Raw genomic sequence first — 20988 nt, 5'->3', positions numbered from 1 at the left:
CTGAAAACATCGCTTTTGGTGTCTGTACCTTACAGTTGTCAGTACTGAAAAGAAACTTAGAGAAAATCAACGGCAGTTTCATTTATCGGCATTGTACTTAATGGGCCAGGCAGCTTTTCGCCAGTGAATGCTGTTCCTCCTGCTCTCCCGTACGGTTAAGATTGAAGCGAGAGGCCGCGGGGTGGAATCAGTATGCCTGCCGATGGCAGTAAGGAGGCTTAAGCTTCAGAGACATTCCAGCGTTCTAATAACGAAATATACGGACATGTCGGTTTTATCATCATGAACTAGGGGTGCAAGGGAAAGAGGATGGGGAGCGGGGTGGGGGGTGGCGAGACAGGGACTTTCGGTCCTGTTGTGGAATGCTGAGGCTGTGGGGGAAGAGCCTGCCCCTCGCGCCTGCCCCTCACAGGTTCCCTCCCTCCTCCTACTAGCCTCTGCTAGCCTCTGCTAGCACACAGCTTCACCTTTTCCCCAGGCCCCTATCTCATCAGGAAGAGCCAGGCCAACAAGTCACAGAGTTGTCGGAGAGAAAAGTTCCTACGCACTCTGCTTTTTGGCAATTGTGACCAATGGCAAAGTCATCACATTTCTGACTTCTGGGTTCCTGTGCTCAGTGTCTGCTGAGATCATGAGCGGGAAAATATGATCAGTACTCCCTCTGTCGTCCTTATCAATCAGATATGGCCATTGCTGGCCCTGTGAAGGAAGGTGAGCCCTGGCAGAATGGCTTCTCATCACTGTTCACTCAATGAGTGAGGCGAGAGATCTAGAATATGAGAAAAACATAAAAACCTTTACTGCAACAATAAAACCGAAAAGAAACACACAAAAGGAATTCTGCAAACGCTCCTCACTATTATTTCAACGCCAGCTTGCGTGCCAATTTTCTGAGATTCTAAAATGTAAACAGATAGATAGAGAGTTAGTCTGGATCTCTTTTCATTAAATGCTTAATCACTTAGCTCATTTCCATAAACTGGCATGAATTCAGCCTCAACTTCTCTTTTTCCTTAACCACTTTTTAGGAGAGTAATCTGAAGTTCCTAAGAGTGATCAAGGCAATGTTTTCTCATGAGACCAGGACAAATAAACAGCCCACAACATACATTTGGATGGTTTAAAATTTTGAACTTAGATCTTCCGAGATCTATCTTTTCTTATTCCAAAACAATTTTCACAAAGGTGCCGTGAGTTTGCTTTGTTTTGTAATGACTAACAATGAATCATTTGACTCTAATCCACTTATAGATTTTCTATTTTATTGCTATATTCATGTTTCCCCTCATACATATTTTATTATGGTAAGAATTTGAATATACAGTGAATTAAGCAGCCATCTGCCTTTAAGAATGCATAATAATAACAAAAGATAGGCCCCAAAATTACCCACCAACATGGACAACTACAATTTCCTTTATAACATTTCCAAAGTGTGTCTGTCTTTCTTCAAGGCCTGTTTCTCTATTGTTTGGGACAAATGTGACTTTTACTTGAAAGCCACATTTTAAATTGTTTACAATGTATTTTGTTAAGTGAACTAAATTAAATTTCACATACGCCCATTATATTTCTCATCTGTAACCTTTCACAAGAATCTCCAAGTAAGAAGTGCTTTAGAACATTCTAAACAACTTGGATTATTAAAGATACTAGAAATTTTACGTTAGATGTTTCATTAAACTGAAATTTTCATTTCTGAATATTTAGAAAATTTATTTTTCTCTTCTCAGTTATATACTTGAAGTCACTCTTTCAAACTAAGGAGTTTTTCCCCCAAAATTGCTTTTATTTCTAAAACCTTCCACACTAACTAGAAGCCATGTGCTCAGATATTTAATAAAGACCCAGTGAGAAGAAAGTGGAAGCACTTAAAATCGTGGATTCTCTTTAAACATAAGAAAGAAAGAAAGAAAGAAAGAAAGAAAGAAAGAAAGGAAGGAAGAAAGGAAGAAAGAGAGAAACACACATTAAAAAATGCAACTTCCATGTCAGTGATTAATTTTTCTCATTCATGTGTCAGTCTCTCTGTTTCCTTACAGACAAGGCCCTCTCCATTTCAAAGACATCATCCAGAGCTATTTTCTCACTGTGAGATGACTACCAAACTCCCCGAGAAATTGAAAAGACTTCCAAACGCAAAGGAAGTGAAAGGCACATTCTCCAGCACTTTTTATCACTGTAATTCGGTCATTCCATATAGGCTTCCGGCCTTCAGTTCTCTTCCCTACTGTTCTGAAAAACCCAATTTGTTAACCTGCCAAACAAAAATATCAGGCTGTGGAAAAAAAAAAAACAAAAAAACGAGAGAGACCAGTTTGGGAGAGAAAATTGATAACACTTTGCCAACTCCAAGCAAAACATTTTAAAAGAAGCCACCAAATGCTGAAAGAAGAAAACAGCATGCCCCAGGCAAACGGATGTGTAGAGCGGCAAATCTAAAGAACAGAATTTCTCCTTAGGGGAGAAACCAGTGAAATTTGCAAAGCCTCCAGCACCACCATATCCAGTGATTTCCCAAGAAATAATTTCAGAATGGAGGGAGGGTGGAAAACTTTCCCAGCCCCCAAGCCCTAAGATATGCCACCACGTCTCGCCACTAGGTGGCGGTTGCAAAGGCAGCGAGAGGGGGGCTGTTTTCGCCACTTCTTTCCCTCCGGGACGCACAGCCCAGTCCAGGGGAGAGCCCACTAGATCCCACCTCGATCCTGTTCGCTAAAATGCCAGGTTAGGTAAAAAGAAAAAAGCTCAGGGCTTACAACCTGAAATCACCAAGTAACAGCCTCGCCTACAAATCTGTTCTCACCAAAGCTGACCAATGGAGCGGGGACGGACGTGCATATTTTAAACTCTGCTGGGGTTTTCAAAGCAAACCTTCCAGGCGGCTGGTTTAGAGCACATGTGACGACGAAATTACGACGTGAAGCCTGGGTTGAGTTACTGGGCTGTGCATCACCCACCCGCACAGCGTGTACAGAGCCACAAGGTGATGGAACTGGCTGGGTAAACATGAATCGTTTTATAGCGAGCCAGAAATTCTTCCTTCATTCATCAAAGTGGGTGAATGAAAATATGAAGTAGGTAAGGCATTTTTGTGCGCTGCCCCCTGAGTCTCCTTCTGAAGTCAAGACCTTAACTTAGGCTCCCTTCTACCTGGGGCGTCAAATAAAGCCTCCTCCCATGAAAGAGAAAAACCACTTCCCCTTTTTGTAAAACGACTGCACGCCAGAGCTCAAATCTTGGCAAAAGAGATGTTACATAAATTCCAGGTGTTCCTAAATATGTATGTTTACATGCAATCATTTTAGGAAGCATCTAAGTTTCTGGGCCACTTTTTCTTTTCTTCTCTTTTCTTTTCATCTGAAGGAAGAGGCCAAATGTGTGTTTATAGCTTTGACCGAGGCTTTTACCCACTTCGTTTTGACGATATTTCCTGCCAGCTAAATGCAGGAAATCTAATAATTTGCACCCAAAATGCATCTAAGCACCCAGCACACTTACCTTTCCTTTTTTTCTTTTTTTTTTAACTGAACCCAGATCAGGCAGTTCAGTTACGTCTCCCTCCCATCACCAAAGGGGAAAAAACCCAACTCTGAAATACCGAATTATTTTCTAGGTGATTTGTACAGCCATTCTCCCGTTATTCTATGAACAGGCTAATTCCTTAACATCTTACTTTGCCTTTAAAAAGCTTCCTTCCACACGACGGGATTTCCCTAAGAAACATTCCCAGCGGATGGTTTCCAGCAATAGCCTATATCAACTCAGCCTGCGCAAGCAAAGACTTGGCTTCTGCTAATTCCACTCCCCCCCCCCTCCCCGCCCAACACACACACACCAATTCACACACACACACCAATTCACACTCACAGAACCATCCCGGGCCGACTGGAAAAGCTATTTTGTTTGCATGTTTGCCCATCTCTTCCTGAGTGAATGCTTTTCCAACTGACCTTTCAACAGCTGCCGAGAAGGCACGGTCTGTAAGGTTAGAGCCGGAAACTAAGGGATATTTTAACATCCTAATCCCTGCAACCTCTACGTTTCTCGTTCTCTACTCAAGTCCAGATTCTGTGATCCCAAGGGCAGGAACCCTGAAGCGTCTGCAGAGCAGCTCTCCGAGGTGTCCTGCTCGCGACCAACTCACTGCAGGCATCCTGCACACGCACAACCCCAGCCTACTCGCTGCCCGACACCCGCACCCTGGCCCGTGGCGAATACGCCAGGCACGCACCAGCCCTGCCTCTTACCTTCCCTGGCTTTCAGCAAGACCGTGTTGGCCACGATGTTTTCCAGCTCCATTGACAGTCGGCGGTCAGCGAGGGAGCCTGCCGGCGGGGCTGTCAGCTGCTGGGGGTGCTGCCGCTGCTGCTGCCGCTGCTCGGGCTGCCGCTGCTGCTGCCGGAGCCGGGAGCCGGGAGCCGGGAGCGAGCAGCCCGCCTTGCCTACCGCATTATTCCTGCTCTTATCCCTCGGAGTTTTCCCCCTCTGCGAAGAGGAGCTGCCGCCGCCGCTTCTTCCTCCCTCTGTGTCCCCCCTCCCCCCTCCCTCAACACTTTCCCCCCCACCCCCCACCCTCCGCGTTTCTCTGTCACTCCATTCTCCACCCCTCCGGCTCCCTCGGATGCTTTAATGCCTCGGATGCTTCTGCCTCCCCTCCGTCCCTCCCGGGGGTGTGGTACTAGCAGGCTTGGGCGGCCGCACTGCGCAGGCGCCAGGCGGGCCGCGCCTCCTGTCTCGGCGCTCACAGGGCCGGGCCTGCTGGGACTTGGAGTCCTCAGGATTCGCGGCGCTGGGGCCAGACTGGCGCGCGGCTGCCGGAGTCCGAGACCCGCCCCGGGACTCTCACCCAGAGTCAAGGCGGGCGCGGCCCGGGGAGGCTAGGGGCGCGGGGTGGCGAGGGGGCAGCGGGCGAATCGAAGGCGGTTCGGCCGAGTCGGAGCCCCCCCCAGTCCCGGGGCCGGGCTCCCTCTGGCCCGCTTCCCGCCTTGCCGAGAGCCGGGAAAGCGAAGTCCACGGGCCACGGCGGCGGCGGCGGCGGCGGCGGGAGTAGCGCCGCGTTCCGGCAGGAGCCGGCGCGGGTCCTGGCCGCCCCTCCGGGCGTGCTCGGGTGGGAGGAAGGTCAGCCCGGCGGGCTCCGCACGCTGCGGCCGGCCAATGTGCGCGGTCTCACACGCCACGAGCCGGGACGCCGACAAAGGTGTACTTTGTTTCCGCCGAGGGCGCGAAGGGGTCTGCGAGTCGGCGGCGACCCGGCGCTGGTGGCGGCGTGGGTAGCCGTGCGGCCTGAGCGCCCCCTGGTGGCCACGGGGTGGCGGCGCGGCGGCAGGTCCACGCGGACCGCGCCCCCCCCAGGGCTCGGCACCGCTTCCGCGCGCTGGCGGGCACTCGGGGGATCCGGGCGTGGGAAGCGGCTCCTTTCTGCTAATAAAGTGCCTTGCAGCAAGCGGGACCCGCGATTCCACGACCCTCGTTACAGTCAAACATTCCGATTTATGAAAACGCACACGGAATCGCCCGAGTCGGCCGTGGACAGCAGTAACGAGTAACGGCGGGGAGCCTGTGTTGGAGATAACGTTTTCAGATTCCAAGCGTATTTATCTTGGGGCTCTGAGCGCCTTTCAGCTGTCTGCTCAGAACATCAAGCCTTCAGATCTACTCTCAGCCTCTCTCCCTTGCTTCCTTTGAACGTCCCACTCCTGGGAAACGGGCCCTCAGTCACCCGTGGTCGGCGACGAGTGTCCTCCGGGCTGGGGGAGGGGCGGCTGGCCCCAAGGAACAATGAGGGCTTTGCCTCCTCTGCATCCTGTGGGCCGGATATCCGTTCAGAAACCTGGCTCTGGGCCTTCTCTGCCAAAAAGGAGGAAACCTTCTGTCCCTAGGGCTGCCAGGAAGTGGCAGGGAGGTGCCGGGAGAAACAGAGAACAATTACTACACATTGGAGAATGTACAGGAATTAATAGACTTTCGAAGCCTTGGAAACCGGAATGGTCGCAGATTTTAACAGCACAGCATTGTCTTGTTCCTGATGCCATATACCCACCACCAGCGCTTCCTGGTGTCTGGGTTCGGGTCTGGGGGTCTCCCTGGGCCTCACTTGATCTTGACTGCAGAGTGGGGGCAATAACAGTATGCCTGTCAGAAGACTGGGAGCTGAGCAGATGACTTTTTAGGCATCTTCCACTGCAGGAATTACTGTTCTAAGCAACCCAGCCAGGCTTGGTCTTGGCTATATATCCACATGCCCAGAGCCGTGATTTATAATGATAGGGTATTTCTCAGAATCCTAGAACTGGCCGCATCTTAGAGCTCACCAACTACAGCCCGAGGCCTGTTGGAACCCAAAGTTTGTGTGACTGAACACTAAAGCAAAACAAAATAAAACTAAGCAAAGTTGACTGCCTTTAGATGGTTTGTGCTCCGAAGCAGCCTTCTCAAACTTTTATGTGCATAGAGATCACCTACGGACCTTGTTAAAATGCAGATATGTTTCACTAGGTCTGTCCTGAGATTCTGCTATTTCTAACAAACACCAAGTTTCTGTCAATCCTGCTGGTCAGTGGACCACACTTTGAGTAGCAAAGGTTTATGGTTAGCCATATTATCTGGTTATCCTATCTATGGTTATCATATTATGTTGTTAGCCAACACTCTTATTATCTTATACCCAGCCCAGGTCCCCAGTGATTGCCTAATTTTACCTAGTTGGCCTTTGTAGACATTTGAGTTTGTAACTCTGGAAAATCCTGCCTGTCCCGACTGATTTGACAGATGTGAAACAGACCCAGAGAGAATAAGTGGGTTCTGCATGGTCATTCAGCAAGTGAAAGCCTAGCTACTCTCTCTGCTGCATGGTAAGACATCCTGCCTACAAAATAAATAAATGGTTACACTTCAAGTATCTGTGCCTCTGTGAGGAAATTAGGACATTCCAAAGGGAGAATGGAATGATAATGGCTAAATTTACTGGATCCAGCTGTGGGCCAGGTCCTGTGCTAAGTGCTTTACATGGATTATTGCATTGAACACAACCTCCGGACGAGGTAGAGAACATAGCCCACTTTTATAAAGTCACCAGGTTAGGAGAAGTTTTATAAATTGCCTAAGGTCACACAACTAAGAAGCAGAAGATGTGGGATTTGAACCTAGCAGTCTGACTCAGAGTCTATGCACTTAATTTCTGGCTACCTCAGGCTAGCCAGCAAAACTTGGCTGCAATTGACCTATTTGGCTGCCAGAGTGAACTTAAATTGTGTTGTAAGAAAGCAAAGCAGGCAGTTGGCTAAGTGATTAAGACTTAAGGGGGTTTTCCACTCCACCATTATAGCTTCCTATAATTCCACCATTATAGCCTTATTCCTTTCAATTAACTGCATTAACAGCTGCAGTCTTCTAGACAACTGGGTTTGATTCGAGAAAGAGTCATCTATTAAATATCAATAGATCAGTAGAGAATCTTGCTAGCTGAGCGCAAGAATGGAAATCCAAATGGAAAAGTGGGTGAGTTTGAGAGGGATGGGAATATGTCAAATACTGACTTCCAAATCCGCTTGGGATCAGCTGACCCAGAAATGCAAAAAAGCCACAGTGTCTCACTCTTCATTTGGCACCTGTATTACATGGCTAACGTTGCTTGCTGGGTCAGAGTTCTTGTAAATAGAAATCAACTATTCAGGAAAGCCACAAACTTATCTTGGTCCTAAAATATAGATTGCTTTTGCCAGAGTAATCCAACTGGCTTTCTGAATAGTACTGGATCTGGAGTTTTCAAGCCTTTCCTGGCATCACAGCTTCCTAATCATCAGGAAACAGCTGGAGATAATGCTTTCATTCTCCCGTTTATCCTTTCCTTCTTCGGAGCTTACCGCCATGTGCCAAGCGCTGTGGGGAAAGCAAAGGTGATTTCCCATGAGAGCTGGCCAGTGGGAAGGAAAGCAAACTGGAAGGCAGACTACCAAGATAGAATAGAATAAGGATCATTTTGGACACAAACACAAGGACTTTGGAAACAGAGAGGAAGATTCCAAGAGAGGAGAAATGAGAGCTGAAAGTGGGATTGGAAGTGTGAGGTTTCCAGTTACATTCCCTCCTCTGAGAAGTGCCTTCGTGGATGGTCCCAGGGGTTACCAAATTTGACATTAAAAATTTTGCCATGCTGTAGACCGCTGATCATTCTTCTATTTACTTAATATTTATCTTTACAGTCAAGTTGCTTTAAAAATTTTTTTTTAACATTTATTTATTTTCGAGACAGAGAGAGACAGAGCATGAATGGGGGAGGGTCAGAGAGAGAGGGAGACACAGAATCTGAAACAGGCTCCAGGCTCTGAGCTGTCAGTGCAGAGCCCGACGCGGGGCTCGAACTCACGGACCGCGAGATCGTGACCTGAGCCGAAGTCGGACGCTTGACCGACTGAGCCACCCAGGCGCCCCAACAGTCAAGTCACTTTTAAAAACATTTATTCATTCTAATTAATAATATTTATGAAATGGGGGTAGTAGTAGAACCATCACAGTTTGGAAACAAGTGACCTCCAAGCAACATGTGGGGCTTTAGCAGCCTTTGGTTTCACCATGAACCAGCTGATCTTCATAAATGTGTTGGGAGGCTTCATCCTGCTGTTGTCAGATGATTATGACCTTTAGACATCTAAACACCCATCTATCGGGTTCTTGCATGCAAGTTCAGAAAAGAGGTTCCTGCCAATATGCACACGTCTACTGATGGTCCCAGCCACATGTGGTCTCTATGCTCTTGGAACTACAGCACTTTAACGTGGCCTTCTTTAGTGGGAAGGAAAGGCCTCCTTCTTGGTGCCATATTCAGTTAGGAATGTCTCCACAGTAGATCAGCTTGTGTCCTGAATAGTTACAAAGTTGTTGCCTCCATTGTATAGAGAGGAAACTGAGCCTCAGAGAATTAGGTCTGTTGCCCAAGGTCAACGGGTAAGTGAGCAGTGAGGCTAGTCATTTAGGTATCTGCCTTCTATACTTGACGGCCTGAAATGTGTCTATATCATCTTCCAATTCCCTTGTCTATAGAATCTAGTAAATGCCTTGCACGTTGTGAGTATATAGCAATATTTTCTGACTTGGAGCAGACATGGCATGACGTTGCCCCACCTAGGCCTCTGGGATCCGGTTAATCCATTCTAGTTAACTATCAAAATCCCCATGTCCCTGCCAGATCAGATATTAAAAAGGAAAAGTAGGAGACTTACCTCCTGGTATCAGAGGTCAGTATCACAGAAAGTCATGGACAATCTCAGTCCCCAGAACTCCCGCTTCTCTGGCTACACTTCCACCCTCAAATCCAGCTGTCTCCTGCAATCAGCCCAGTAGTTAAACTGATAGCACATTTTTTTTTTTTTAAACTAAGCAGACGAATTTTAATTCATTTTTCAGACAGAGTGAAACACAAGATATTCACTCCAAAAATGGTGCACAGAAAGCTGGACATTTTTTGTTTCGTTCAGCACTGAGCCCTCAGATTTAGGTGGAGGAAAATGTTTAAGTTGGTAAGGAAATTGCACAGCAAAAGTACAAAAATTAATCCAGAGTGGAAGGAGGGAAAATAGTCTCTTTTCTAGTAATCTACTTAAAAGCCAATGATTTTCTGTTAATACAGATAAGAAAAGAATCCAAACCATCATCAAAAAAGAACAACAACAACAAAAAACCCACTTCTGGTCTTCTTAGGAGTAGTATCTATGAGGCCAGACGTGACCAAATCCAGGTTCATTTGTTGGAGCCTGGAGGCCTACAGTGGAACTATGGATACCATCATGACAATAAAGGTAGAATTTCTTCTTAAAGAGGAGGTGAGATGAATTGAATTCAAAATTTGGCGCCCTTAAAACCAGATGACTCATAGGTGAAAGGGGCTCTCCAGCAGTTTTGAGCTTAATGCTGCAATAACATAAACTTTCTCTTACTCTCGAGACTCTGGGCCCAATTATCTCCAAGACGTGAATATGAAGGTTTTACTGTCCTAAAATAAGCCATGGCAGGTACGTGAATATTTGACCCAATAAAAGGAGGACATACCTGCTCCCTCCTTGAAGTCCCAGCTAGCCAGTTATATGCTAAATGGAATCTGTCAAATACTCGGAGTTTAAAAATGTAATGCTTTGCCCAGATGGCTTTTTTGACGGTTACGTGAAATGGAATATCATATCTAATTTGGACCAATTGATTTGGGGCAGGCTGAGCCCCTCCTGTAAAAGCAAAGGCACGGGCATTGTGACGTAAAAATGAGCTCGTGCAGGAGCTGGCAGGTGGAGCGCTCATTCCTGGTAGTTGGTCTCCTCCATCCATAGGGAGAGGATGCCATCTAGCATGAACTCTGAAGAGCTGCAGCCAGCCCCCAAATGGCAAAAGCAAGCCTCAGGGTCCACGTTTTTGGGGCCGAAAGTCTGTCCATGGGTGGGCTAAGCCAGCTGGTATATGATGCAAACTCTTCCTACATACTACGAAGGGAATTCTGCTCATGAAGTCATTACTGGGTCATGGAATGTTTCCATTACTTACATCTCAAAGCTCTACAACCCCCATGTGCTTCTGGATCCAACTAGGATTCCAAGGAATCCCCTCCTCTCTGGGCTGAATCTGGACACTCTTTGTGAAGAGGTGGGGGAAAGGTTAGCCTGTTCTTACTTAGGATGCAGGATGTTCATTCCCTTGAACGGCTGGACCATGACTCATTTAACTAGCTGTCCATGGGTGAACAGATTTATTATTACCAATCTTCTCCCGTAACAATGAAACAATAATTTTTTTAAAGAATTAATGAACACTTTTTTGTCCTCCACCTTTTAAACTTGAAATGAAATTCGCCTTTTCTTGGTGTCCAGTTCTGTGAGTTTAGACAAATGTATATACTTGTATAACCAAGATGTAGCAACATTCCATCACCCCTGATTTTGTTAACATTAATTTTTTTCTTCCCTAAAAAAACATCTGTGTTTCTGAAACATTAAACAGAATTAACACATGGTCCAGCAGTTCCCACTCCCACATATATACTGGAGAGGAAGAAGACACGTTTGTACGCAAATGTTCACAGCAGCATGATCACAATAGACAAAAGATGGACACAACCCAAATGTCCACCAGCAGAAGCCTGAATAAGCAAATTGTGGTGTGTCCATAGAGTGGAATGTTATTTAATAATAAAAAGGAATGAAGTACAAGGGTACAGGTGGATAAACCTCAAAAACATTTTGCTAAGTGATAGAAGCCAGACGTGAAAAGGCAGTGTCCCAACTGCATTTATATGACATTTCCAGAAAATTCATAGAGACAGAATTATAGATTGGTGGTTGTCAGGGGCTAGGCTAGAGGAAATAGGAAAACTGCCTACGGGGGGACTAGGCTTCGTCTTGGGGTGATGAAAATGTTTTGGAACTAAATAAAGATGGTGGTCTCCCAACACTGTGAATGTACTAAATGCCACCAAACTGTTCACTTTGGGGGGCACCTGGATGGCTCAGCCAGTTGAGCAACAGGCTCATGATCTCGGGTCATGCTCGGGTCATGATCTCACCATTGGTGGGTTCCAGCCCCACATCAGGCTCTGCGCTGACAGTGCAGAGCCTGTTTGGGATTCTCTCTCTCCCCTTCTCTCTCTGCCCCACTTGCACATGTGCACTCTCTTGCTCTCTCTCTCAAACATTTTTTTAAAAATTAAAAAATAGAATGATTAATTTGGGGGGGGGGGGCACCTGGCTAGCTCGGTCAGTGGCACATATGACTCTTGATCTCACGGTTGTGAGTTTGAGCCCTGCAATGGGTGTAGAGATTGCTTAAAAATAAGAAATTTTTTAAAAAGATTAATTTGGGGGCACCTGGCTCACTTGGGCAGTGGAGCATGTAACTCTTGGCTTCGGGGTTGTAAATTCAAGCCCCACATTGGGTGTAGAGATTCATTAAAAATATTTTAAAAATCTTTAAAAATAAATAAAATGATTACTTTTATTTCATTAACGTGAATTTCACTTGAATTAAAAAAAAAATGTTTAGGGACACCTGGGTGGCTCAGTCAGTTAAGCATTGACTTCAGATCGGGTCATGATCTCACAGCTTATGAGTTTGAGCCCCGCATTGGTCTCTGTGCTGACAGCTCAGAGCCTAGAGCCTGCTTCAGATTCTGTGTCTCCCTCTCCCTCTGCCCATTCCCCACTCTCTCTCTGTCTCTGTCTCTCTCTCAAATATACATAAACATTAAAAAAAAAAACCTTTTTTTAATGTTTAATCCCAGTGATAGGTGAATACTTGGATCAGAGCAAGTGATGAATGATATTCATGTGCTGAACAACAAGGTACAAACTACCTGAAAAGTAGGTAGATACTATTAGTCCCATTTGAAGTATAAGAAAATTACAGGCCAGAGAAATACAAGACCCCCAACCAGAAAGCTGCAGGGTTGGGACCCCCAGACCAGTGCCTGAGTCTAGATGCAGCACTGCTCCATTCTACTGCATGGTTTTCTCGAATGATTCAAAACTGCAGCATTTTTACTGAGCGGCAGCAATCTTGCAGGAGTCGCGGGGTGGGGGGTGGTGAGAAGAGATGAACAGAAGGGAGAGGCAAAGGAGAGGAGGAAGAAATAACAAACAGAACACCTAGGTCAGCAAGCTGACCCACTCGGGGAGCAGCGGGAGGACAACAGGCAAACAGATTGCTTTGCATGGCGTGGGGTGGGACTCCTCCGAAGGAAGAAGGTTTGAGCCACATTAAGTCTCCCCGTTAGGAAACTCCAAACCAGGAGCTGTGCTGCCCCACTGACGTGGGGGTCAGCGCTCCACAAGCTCCCCTCCTGCGGCCCTCACGCTCCTCCCCCTTCTCTCTGAGATACCTCAGTTTTCCCACTTGAGGGGGAACCAAAGACAGGGCAAAACTGAACTGTGTCTTTACTTTCCTCATGGTCTCCTGTCCCACTTCTGCTCACCCAGGCAACCTCCTGCTCCAACATCTCAAACCCTTGGGAAAATGAAAAGCAGCTTCTCCTTGCACATGACTGGGGGCCCCTTACCCAAGTAGCCTTAACAGAGCAGAGAGATAGAGCCCATAATAAGGCTTTGAACGTAGTGAGTGTGCTGTATAGGCTATGTGCTCTGTGACCTGGCTCCAGCTTTTCTGAGATGTTGATGACTAAAAGGAGTCACAAACTATTTGAGCAAACAGTAAATATTTTGTTGTGTTGTTGTTACTGAAAGGATGGAGGAAAAAATTCATCTGAGGGGGAAGAAGGCTCTTTTGTTTAGGGAAAACACTTGGAGAGGCTTTAGTTGTTTGAAAATGAAGCCAACTTCCTACTCTGGAATGGAGAAGTCGGGAAGAGTGGGGATTTAATTGTGCTGCATAATACTCTAAAGGGATGTCCTCATAGAGGGACAGCTCATCGCTGGGGATCATTCTCTTTCTGGGAGAAGCCCAGAGTGGGGGGAGGGGTGCAGGAGGGCTGGGATGAAGGAAAAGACACAATATCTATGGTGTTCCATGTAGGAGCAGATCCCTGCGACCTGAGGGAAGGAGGGATATTACAAAGGACAAAAATGGTCCCTAATGTGTTCCCATGGAGCTAGGCAGATGATAGGATATGCGAACAGGATGGTTTATGGTCCTGCTTTATCGTTGCCTTTGTCTGCATTGTAATTCCCATGTGTTATCCCCACGCCTTCATTTTAAAACAATCACTTGTGTTAGCTGGCACTAGGGAATTGAGAGAAAGGCATGTGACCACACTGAGACCCAGAGCTGTGTGCAGGAAGACTGGCAGCAGCCCAAAGAAGCTTCTGGAGCAAGGGCAAAAAGGGAGCTGGGAAGCCCAGAGCGGCTCTCTGCCATGGGGCAGATGCCTGAGGTGAGGAACACACCTAGGATCAATATGGGCAACATGAAAGATTCTTTAGGGCTCTGGAGAGGCCCAGGAATGGAAAGTGGTAAAAGGCTGGGCCACTTGCTAATCTAGGTAAATAAAGGCTCTGGTGGTAGGAATTTGGGCTGCCACTACTGATGCCATTTCTGCCCAGCATGTCAGAACAGAATCAATGAACGTATACGCTGAAAGGGCGGGCCTACGCCGGCCGACTCCATCTTGTTCTGTGTCCTTCACCTTGACCACACCTCCTCCCCTTGAGTAACCCGCCCCCCCTCACCTGCCTAACAGGACTCGGACCCTGCCCCAGCCAATCGGCTGAGGCCACAGCCATTACCTCACCAACTGCCCCTAGGCCCCAATAAAACCTTTGTCCTTTTGAAACTCGCTCTCTCTCCCCGGTATCTCACCGCTGCGTCGGTGCAGGTGGGGGATTGAGCTCGAGCTAGCTCGAATAAAGGCTCTTTTGCTTTTGCATCGGACTCGGCTCCCTGGCGGTATTTGGGGATCACGAATTCTGGGCATAACAACGCCGTCATCATTCAATCATTTGTTATTTCCTTCCTTTGACATTTATTGAGTGACTACTAGGCAGAGAGCCTAGTTAGGTACCGTGGGAGACCACAAAGATGAGTAAAACATGCGAGTCCTGCCTTTAAACAACTTCTAGGCTCTTGGGACCAACCAGTCACACATTCAAGAAACCGGAATAGGAGACAGATCAATGTGAGAAGCAGAGGTTGCTGAAAGGAGGTTTTAAACTGCTTGGATCCAGTGTTGGCAAAATCTAGAAGCCACCACTTTCACTCATTGTGGAGGGAGCGTGAACTAGCACAGCCTTTCTGGAAGGCAGTTTGGCAAAACATACCAAAATTCCTAAATACACACAGAACACTTAGTCATAGTAGTTTCACTGGTGGAAATACACCCCAAAGATACAGATAAGAATGTGTGCAAAGATGGCCTACAAGGATGGATAAAGATCATAATAGGGAGAGAAATTTCAAGCAACACAAACCTCCACCAATAGCAGATTGGTTAAGTAAGCTCTGGAACAACACTTCAGTGGTATACCTGTCAACAAGGTTCAACCCAAATCTTATCATGAGGAAATACCAGACAAGCAGACTAAGAGACATTCTACCAAAGGGACAGCCTGTGTCCTTCAACAGGACAAGGAAGGTAAAGAAAGAGTGAGGAACTGTTCCAGATTAAAGGAAATTTAAAAGACCAGGAAACCAAATGCAAGGTGTGATTTGGGAATGGATCATGGAGGGGTGAGGAAGATTGTGCGGCCAGCTGTAAGGACATTTTTAGGACAATTGATGAAATTAAATATGGTCTGGGGATCAGGCAGTAGTGTGTTGATGTTAATATCCTAGATTTTGATCATTGTACCATGGTTATTATGAAAAAGAATGTCCTTGTTTTTAGGAAATACACTCTCAAGCAATGAGGGGCTTCAGAAAAGTGAAGTGTCATTCAAGCTGCAAACTAAGATAGCCATCAGAAATGATTAAGACACACAACATGATTCAAATATTGGCTCAAGGCAATGGTAGAAGGTTTTTTTTGTTTTTTTTTTTTAATTTTTTTTAACGTTTATTTATTTTTGAGACAGAGACAGAGCATGAATGGGGAAGGGGCAGAGAAAGAGGGAGGCACAGAATCGGAAGCAGGCTCCAGGCTCTGAACCATCAGCCCAGAGCCCAACACGGGGCTTGAACTCACGGACCGCGAGATCGTGACCTGAGCTGAAGTCGGACGCTTAACCGACTGAGCCACCCAGGCACCCCAGAAGGTTTTTGATCAAACACACAGGATTTAGCTCCAAAAGAATTATGTTGATGATAGCTGCCAAAGGCATTTAGGAGAAATAAGTGTCAGCTGGGGAGGTCAGAAGTGCCTATATACATGTGTTTGTAGCCAGGTCTTCAACCAGACTCGTCTAAATGGGCTGGGATTCTGCCATGTGCCAGCCACTGTGCTAGGTGCTGAGGACAGAGTAATGAATAAGATAGGAGCAGCCCTTGCCCTTATTGGGGCTTGTATGTGTCTGAACAAAGGATACAAACAAGGGCCGAGAGAGAATAACACACACAGCCTTTTTTTTTTTTTTTTAAATGCTTGTTTGTTTTTGAGAGAGAGACAGAGTGTGAGCAGGGGAGGGGCAGAGAGAGAGGGAGACACGGAATCGGAAGCAGGCTCCAGGCTCCGAGCTGTCAGCACAGAGCCCAACTCGAGGCTCAAACCCACCAACTGTGAGATCATGACCTGAGCCGAAGTCAGATGCTCAACTGACTGAATCACCCAGGCACCCCAACACACACGGTCTTTAAGGAAGTCCTCTTGGTGAGGATGACAGCTAAGCTGTGACCTAAATAAGGAGAAGGAGCTAGCCAGATGTGAGTGGACAGCATTCCCACCAAAGAGCACATCCTGTGCTGGACATCCTGTGTGGGCAAAGTAGGAATAGACCAATATGGCTGAAGCAGGAATGGGGTGGGAGGAGCCCAATGTGTTTTCTGAAAGGAGGCAGAGGCTCGGACTGTGTAGGGCCTTGTATGAATTTGGGTTTTACTCCAATGCACTGGGGAGCCATTGGAGAGTTCTAAGTAGGAGATGAACTGACCTGCTTGGTGTTTGAAGAAGAGCCACTGTTGCTGCTTAAGTGAAGAATAAATGGGAAGGAGGCAAGAGTGAAGGCAGAGAGATGGGTTAGGAGGCCTCAGGGAGGGGAGAGGGCAAGGAGGAAGGCTCGCTTAGACTTCTGTAGTGTCTCCAAACCAAGTTCCGCTTAGCATTACAGAGAGAAGCTGATGGGGCTAAGAAGGGTGACATTCATCCTCCGCTTTTCTTTTTTTTTTTTTTTTTAAATTTTTTTTTTAATGTTTTTTATTTATTTTTGGGACAGACAGAGACAGAGCATGAACGGGGGAGGGGCAGAGAGAGAGGGAGACACAGAATCGGAAACAGGCTCCAGGCTCCGAGCCATCAGCCCAGAGCCTGATGCGGGGCTCGAACTCACGGACTGCGAGATCGTGACCTGGCTGAAGTCGGACGCTTAACCGACTGCGCCACCCAGGCGCCCCCATCCTCCGCTTTTCTACCTGGTTCCCATGACCAGCACTCCTGGCCCAGAGTGCATTACAAATGAATATTTCTACCTAAATCCTATGACCAGCCTGGGGATAGCATTCTGTGTTACAATTTTTATTGTGCTGTGTCCTAGTTTGGGTTCTCCTAGACCCTGAGACAAATCGTATGGGGAAATGGCCGGCGAGGGTGTGTTAAGTCACTTCTGTGGGTGACTAGAACTTAACTGGTGTGGACACTCCGGGAAACACAGCTCAGCTCATCTACCCAAGTGGCGGGGGAGCTGTGGTATTTCTACACCAAATCCGTTCACCCGGCCATTGCAGGCTGGCTGCCAGGAAGGGGGTTAATTCTCTCTCATTTCTGCCTTCCTGGAGGGATGGGCCCATCCCCCCTCCCCAGTTATGAAGAAAGCCCTCAGCACAGAGATGCAGGTGTCGGTGGTTGGGAACCTCTGGAGCCCAAAGAAGTGGCAGGGTCTGAGGGATTCTGGAGACATACAACAGAGTGGCCTGGACCCTGCGTTGTGTTTTCTTTCACTTTTGAAATAGAGCTCAGATGATGAAGGTGACTGAAACTCTTTAATCACCAGGAGACCCTGAGAAGCTAGGAAAGGATTCCAGGGAGAAAGGATGATGGCTTGGACTGAGGAGGTGGCCATGGAGGTAGAGAGAAATCGGTGTATAATTTGAGTGCTGGTTGGGGGTGAGGAAGGCAGCAAGGAATAGATTTGAGGAGAGAAAACAAGAGTTTGGTTTTGTGTCTGTTAAGTTTTCGGGGTGTAAGGAACATCCAAGGGGAGACGAGGCAGGACTGGAGGCACAGCTCCACAGAGCGGATGGGTCGGGGGCAACTGGGCGGCTCAGTCGGTTAAGCATCTGACTCTTCGTTTCAGCTCAGGTCATGATCTCATGGTTTGTGAGTTTGAGCCCCATAGTGAGCTCTGGCTGACAGCACAGAGCCTGCTTGGGATTCTCTCTCCCTCTCTCTCTGCCCCTTCCCTGCTCACTCGCGTGTGCGCTCTCTCTCAAAATAAATAAACAATAAATGAATAAATGAATAAATGCATGGATAAATGAATGAATAAATGAATGAATAAATAAATAAATAAATAAATAAATAAATCAGGGTGCCTGGGTGGCTCAGTTGGTTAAGTGTCTCACTCTTGGTTTCAGCCCAGGTCATGATCTCATGGTTCATGAGTTCGAACCCCATGTAGGGCTCCACATACTGAGAGTGTGGAGCCTGCTTGGGATTCTCTCTCTCTCTCTGCCCCTCCCTTGCTCGTGTGCCCTCTCTCTCTCTCTCTCTCAAAATAAATAAATAAAAATTTAAATTAATAAATAAAAAATAAAAAGGGGATGGGTGGTCAGGGGTTAGGGTGGAAGAAGGGAAGAATTGAGGGAGCACAGAGGATGTTTAGAGAAGTAAAATTATTCCACGTTAATGGAAATGTATCCTTACATACTCGTCCAGACCCATAGGATGTACAACACCAAGAATGAGTCTCAGTGTAATGAGACCTATCCCATGACCTATCCGTGCAGGTGATGCCTTTGGTGATGACCTATCCTTGCAGGCTCTTGTCCTGTAACAAATGTACCACCCTGGTGTGGGCTGTCGGTGGCGGTAGGCTGTGTGGGTGTGGGGTGAGGGAATCGATGAGTACTCTCTGAAAGTTCATTCAATTTTGCGGTGAACCTAAAACTTCTCTAGAAAATAAAATCTGTTTTTAAAAAGTTGGGGGTGGGGGATAGGTTAAGGATAGGCAACAAAGATAAGCAGGGGAGAGGTTCAGAAGAGAGCAACGATGTGCCAGGGGCTGGGCAGAGGAGGAACCTGCACAGGACGAGCAAACAGGAACTAACCACAGGCCTGCTGGGTGCAGGCACCCCCCTTACTGCAGCTTCCTGGGAGATGGGTGTTCTTAGATGGGGACCCTCAGACTCTGAAAGGTGAAATAACCCACGGGGTTTAAACTGAGGACAAGTGACTCCTTCCATCACTCTGCTGCCTGCCATACAGAGGACAACCTGGAGTAGTAAGGCAATGAAGGGATTGCCAGGGGATAAGACTCAAAGGAGAAGGCTTTGCTAGGAGGTATGTCTCTGCTTTGAGACTTCACCTCCCCTGAACCCAGGAGAGAGTTGAATTTGGGGCTCCTTGTCAATGAAAAAAGGAAAGAGGGGAAAAAAAAGAATGCTTTTTGCCATAGAAAGAGGAAGAACTGGGGTGGCTGGGTGGCTCAGTTGGTTAAGCGTCCGGCTTCGGCTCAGGTCATGATCTCGTGGTCCGTGAGTTCGAGCCCCGCGTCGGGCTCTGTGCTGACAGCTCAGAGCCTGGAGCCTGTTCCAGATTCTGTGTCTCCCTCTCTCTGACCTTCCCCTGTTCATGCTCTGTCTCTCTCTGTCTCAAAAATAAATAAACGTTAAAAAAAAATTTAATAAAAAAAAAAAAAGAAAGAGGAAGAACTAAGCAAAACCCAGAGTAATGTTGACCGTTTCTAATTGTGGCCCCAACTCGCAGAGTGTGACTTGTGGTTCCAGGGAGGTATTTTCCTAATCATCATAAAAAATAGCATATATCGGGGCGCCTGGGTGGCGCAGTCGGTTAAGCGTCCGACTTCAGCCAGGTCACGATCTCGCGGTCCGTGAGTTCGAGCCCCGCGTCAGGCTCTGGGCTGATGGCTCGGAGCCTGGAGCCTGTTTCCGATTCTGTGTCTCCCTCTCTCTCTGCCCCTCCCCTGTTCATGCTCTGTCTCTCTCTGTCCCAAAAATAAATAAAAAACGTTGAAAAAAATTAAAAAAAAAAAAATAGCATATATCTTTTCATTTGCCTTTCTCTCAAAAAGGTCCAAAAATTCTTCTCCCAAACTCAGAAGGGAGGAATTTAGTTATTTTCTACTCTTTTGGTAATGTGCACAAGGTCAGTTTGTCTTTTTCCTTTAGCAGAACAATTTGTGTCCTTGTTGTGACAGTGAGAGAAAGCTGAATAAAAAAGATGTTTTTTCCAGGACGAGTGTGGAAAGAACGTTTTGGCCACCATGTCGGCCACTGCTTATTCATTCATTTGACAAACTTTTTTTTGAGCAGTTGCTATGAGCCAGGCACTAGCCCAGCCATTACGACCTTAAAGACGAGTAAGACAGGAACTCTATCCCCAAGAAGTTTGCAGTATGGTTAAGACCCACACAAGGCAACAGAAAATTCCGCTATAATATGACAGGAATAAGGAGAACCAGAAAGGCATGTGCACAATGCTTTCTAGGTACCTGGAAGATGGACGGGGGAGGTGGGCAGGGAAGGCTTGGCAGAACAGTGCCCATATGGTGATTAAACACCAGTCACGGTTACATTTGCATGGAATGAACGATTGGAGGACTCTGCTTCCTGTTTTAGGGGAAGTCTCTGGCTGCAGCCTGGGATGAGCTGAAGGCCATTCGCTTTGTAGTTCTGAACAGACCATTGGAAGGCTCTTGCATAAAATTCCTTCTGGGCCTCTGGGCCTGAGATTCTAGGGTATTTCATTCCCTTTAGGATAAGAGAAATCAGGCTTTAGTCAGAGATCAGCAGACCAGGAGACCCAGCATGTTTACTGAAGGGTTCTTGGTTCTAATGGTCTCCGAGCCAATGAATCCCTGTGTAACTTGAGGAAAGCTCGTTAACCACAGGCAGCTGCCTCAGCTTCCTGTTTGGAAAAGAAGTGATAAGCAGTGAGACTTCCTCTCCTATGGCCAAAGGACTTGAAAATCGGGCCTCTGCTTGGTGTTGAGGGAAACAGTGATGCTTTGTTGAGCATGCTTAAAATGCCAGTGTGAAGAGTGACTTTGGAGTGATTGAGATTTATGGAGATAAAAATTACAAAATGTCCTGGCTTGATTTATATTGAGGAAAAAGGCAAAAAGACACCTATAAGGCAATACTTTCACAAAGTGAAAGTTAAACCATGTATTAAAACCATAACAAATTTAGATACACACACACACACACACACGCACACGCACACACACAAAA

At 46.9% G+C, this 20988-nt stretch overlaps 1 protein-coding gene across 2 annotated transcripts in view; it reads right to left on the bottom strand.

Annotated features, from left to right (window-relative positions):
• GRK5 (G protein-coupled receptor kinase 5) overlaps positions 1–4584 on the bottom strand; it is a 211585-nt gene extending 207001 nt beyond the window's left edge. The window contains exon 1 of one of the 2 annotated variants that reach the window (XM_058697932.1): positions 4251–4584. In XM_058697932.1, the coding sequence (XP_058553915.1) occupies positions 4251–4302 (52 nt within the window). In that variant the 5' untranslated portion in view covers positions 4303–4584. The remainder of the gene's footprint in view (positions 1–4250) is intronic. The other variant, XM_058697931.1, reaches the window with a different exon arrangement.
• Between the last annotated feature and the right edge of the window lie 16404 nt (positions 4585–20988).

This window comes from Neofelis nebulosa, chromosome 13 (assembly GCF_028018385.1).
Source record: "Neofelis nebulosa isolate mNeoNeb1 chromosome 13, mNeoNeb1.pri, whole genome shotgun sequence".
NCBI classification, from domain to species: Eukaryota; Metazoa; Chordata; class Mammalia; order Carnivora; family Felidae; genus Neofelis; species Neofelis nebulosa.
This window is presented reverse-complemented; position numbering and strand designations above follow the sequence as displayed.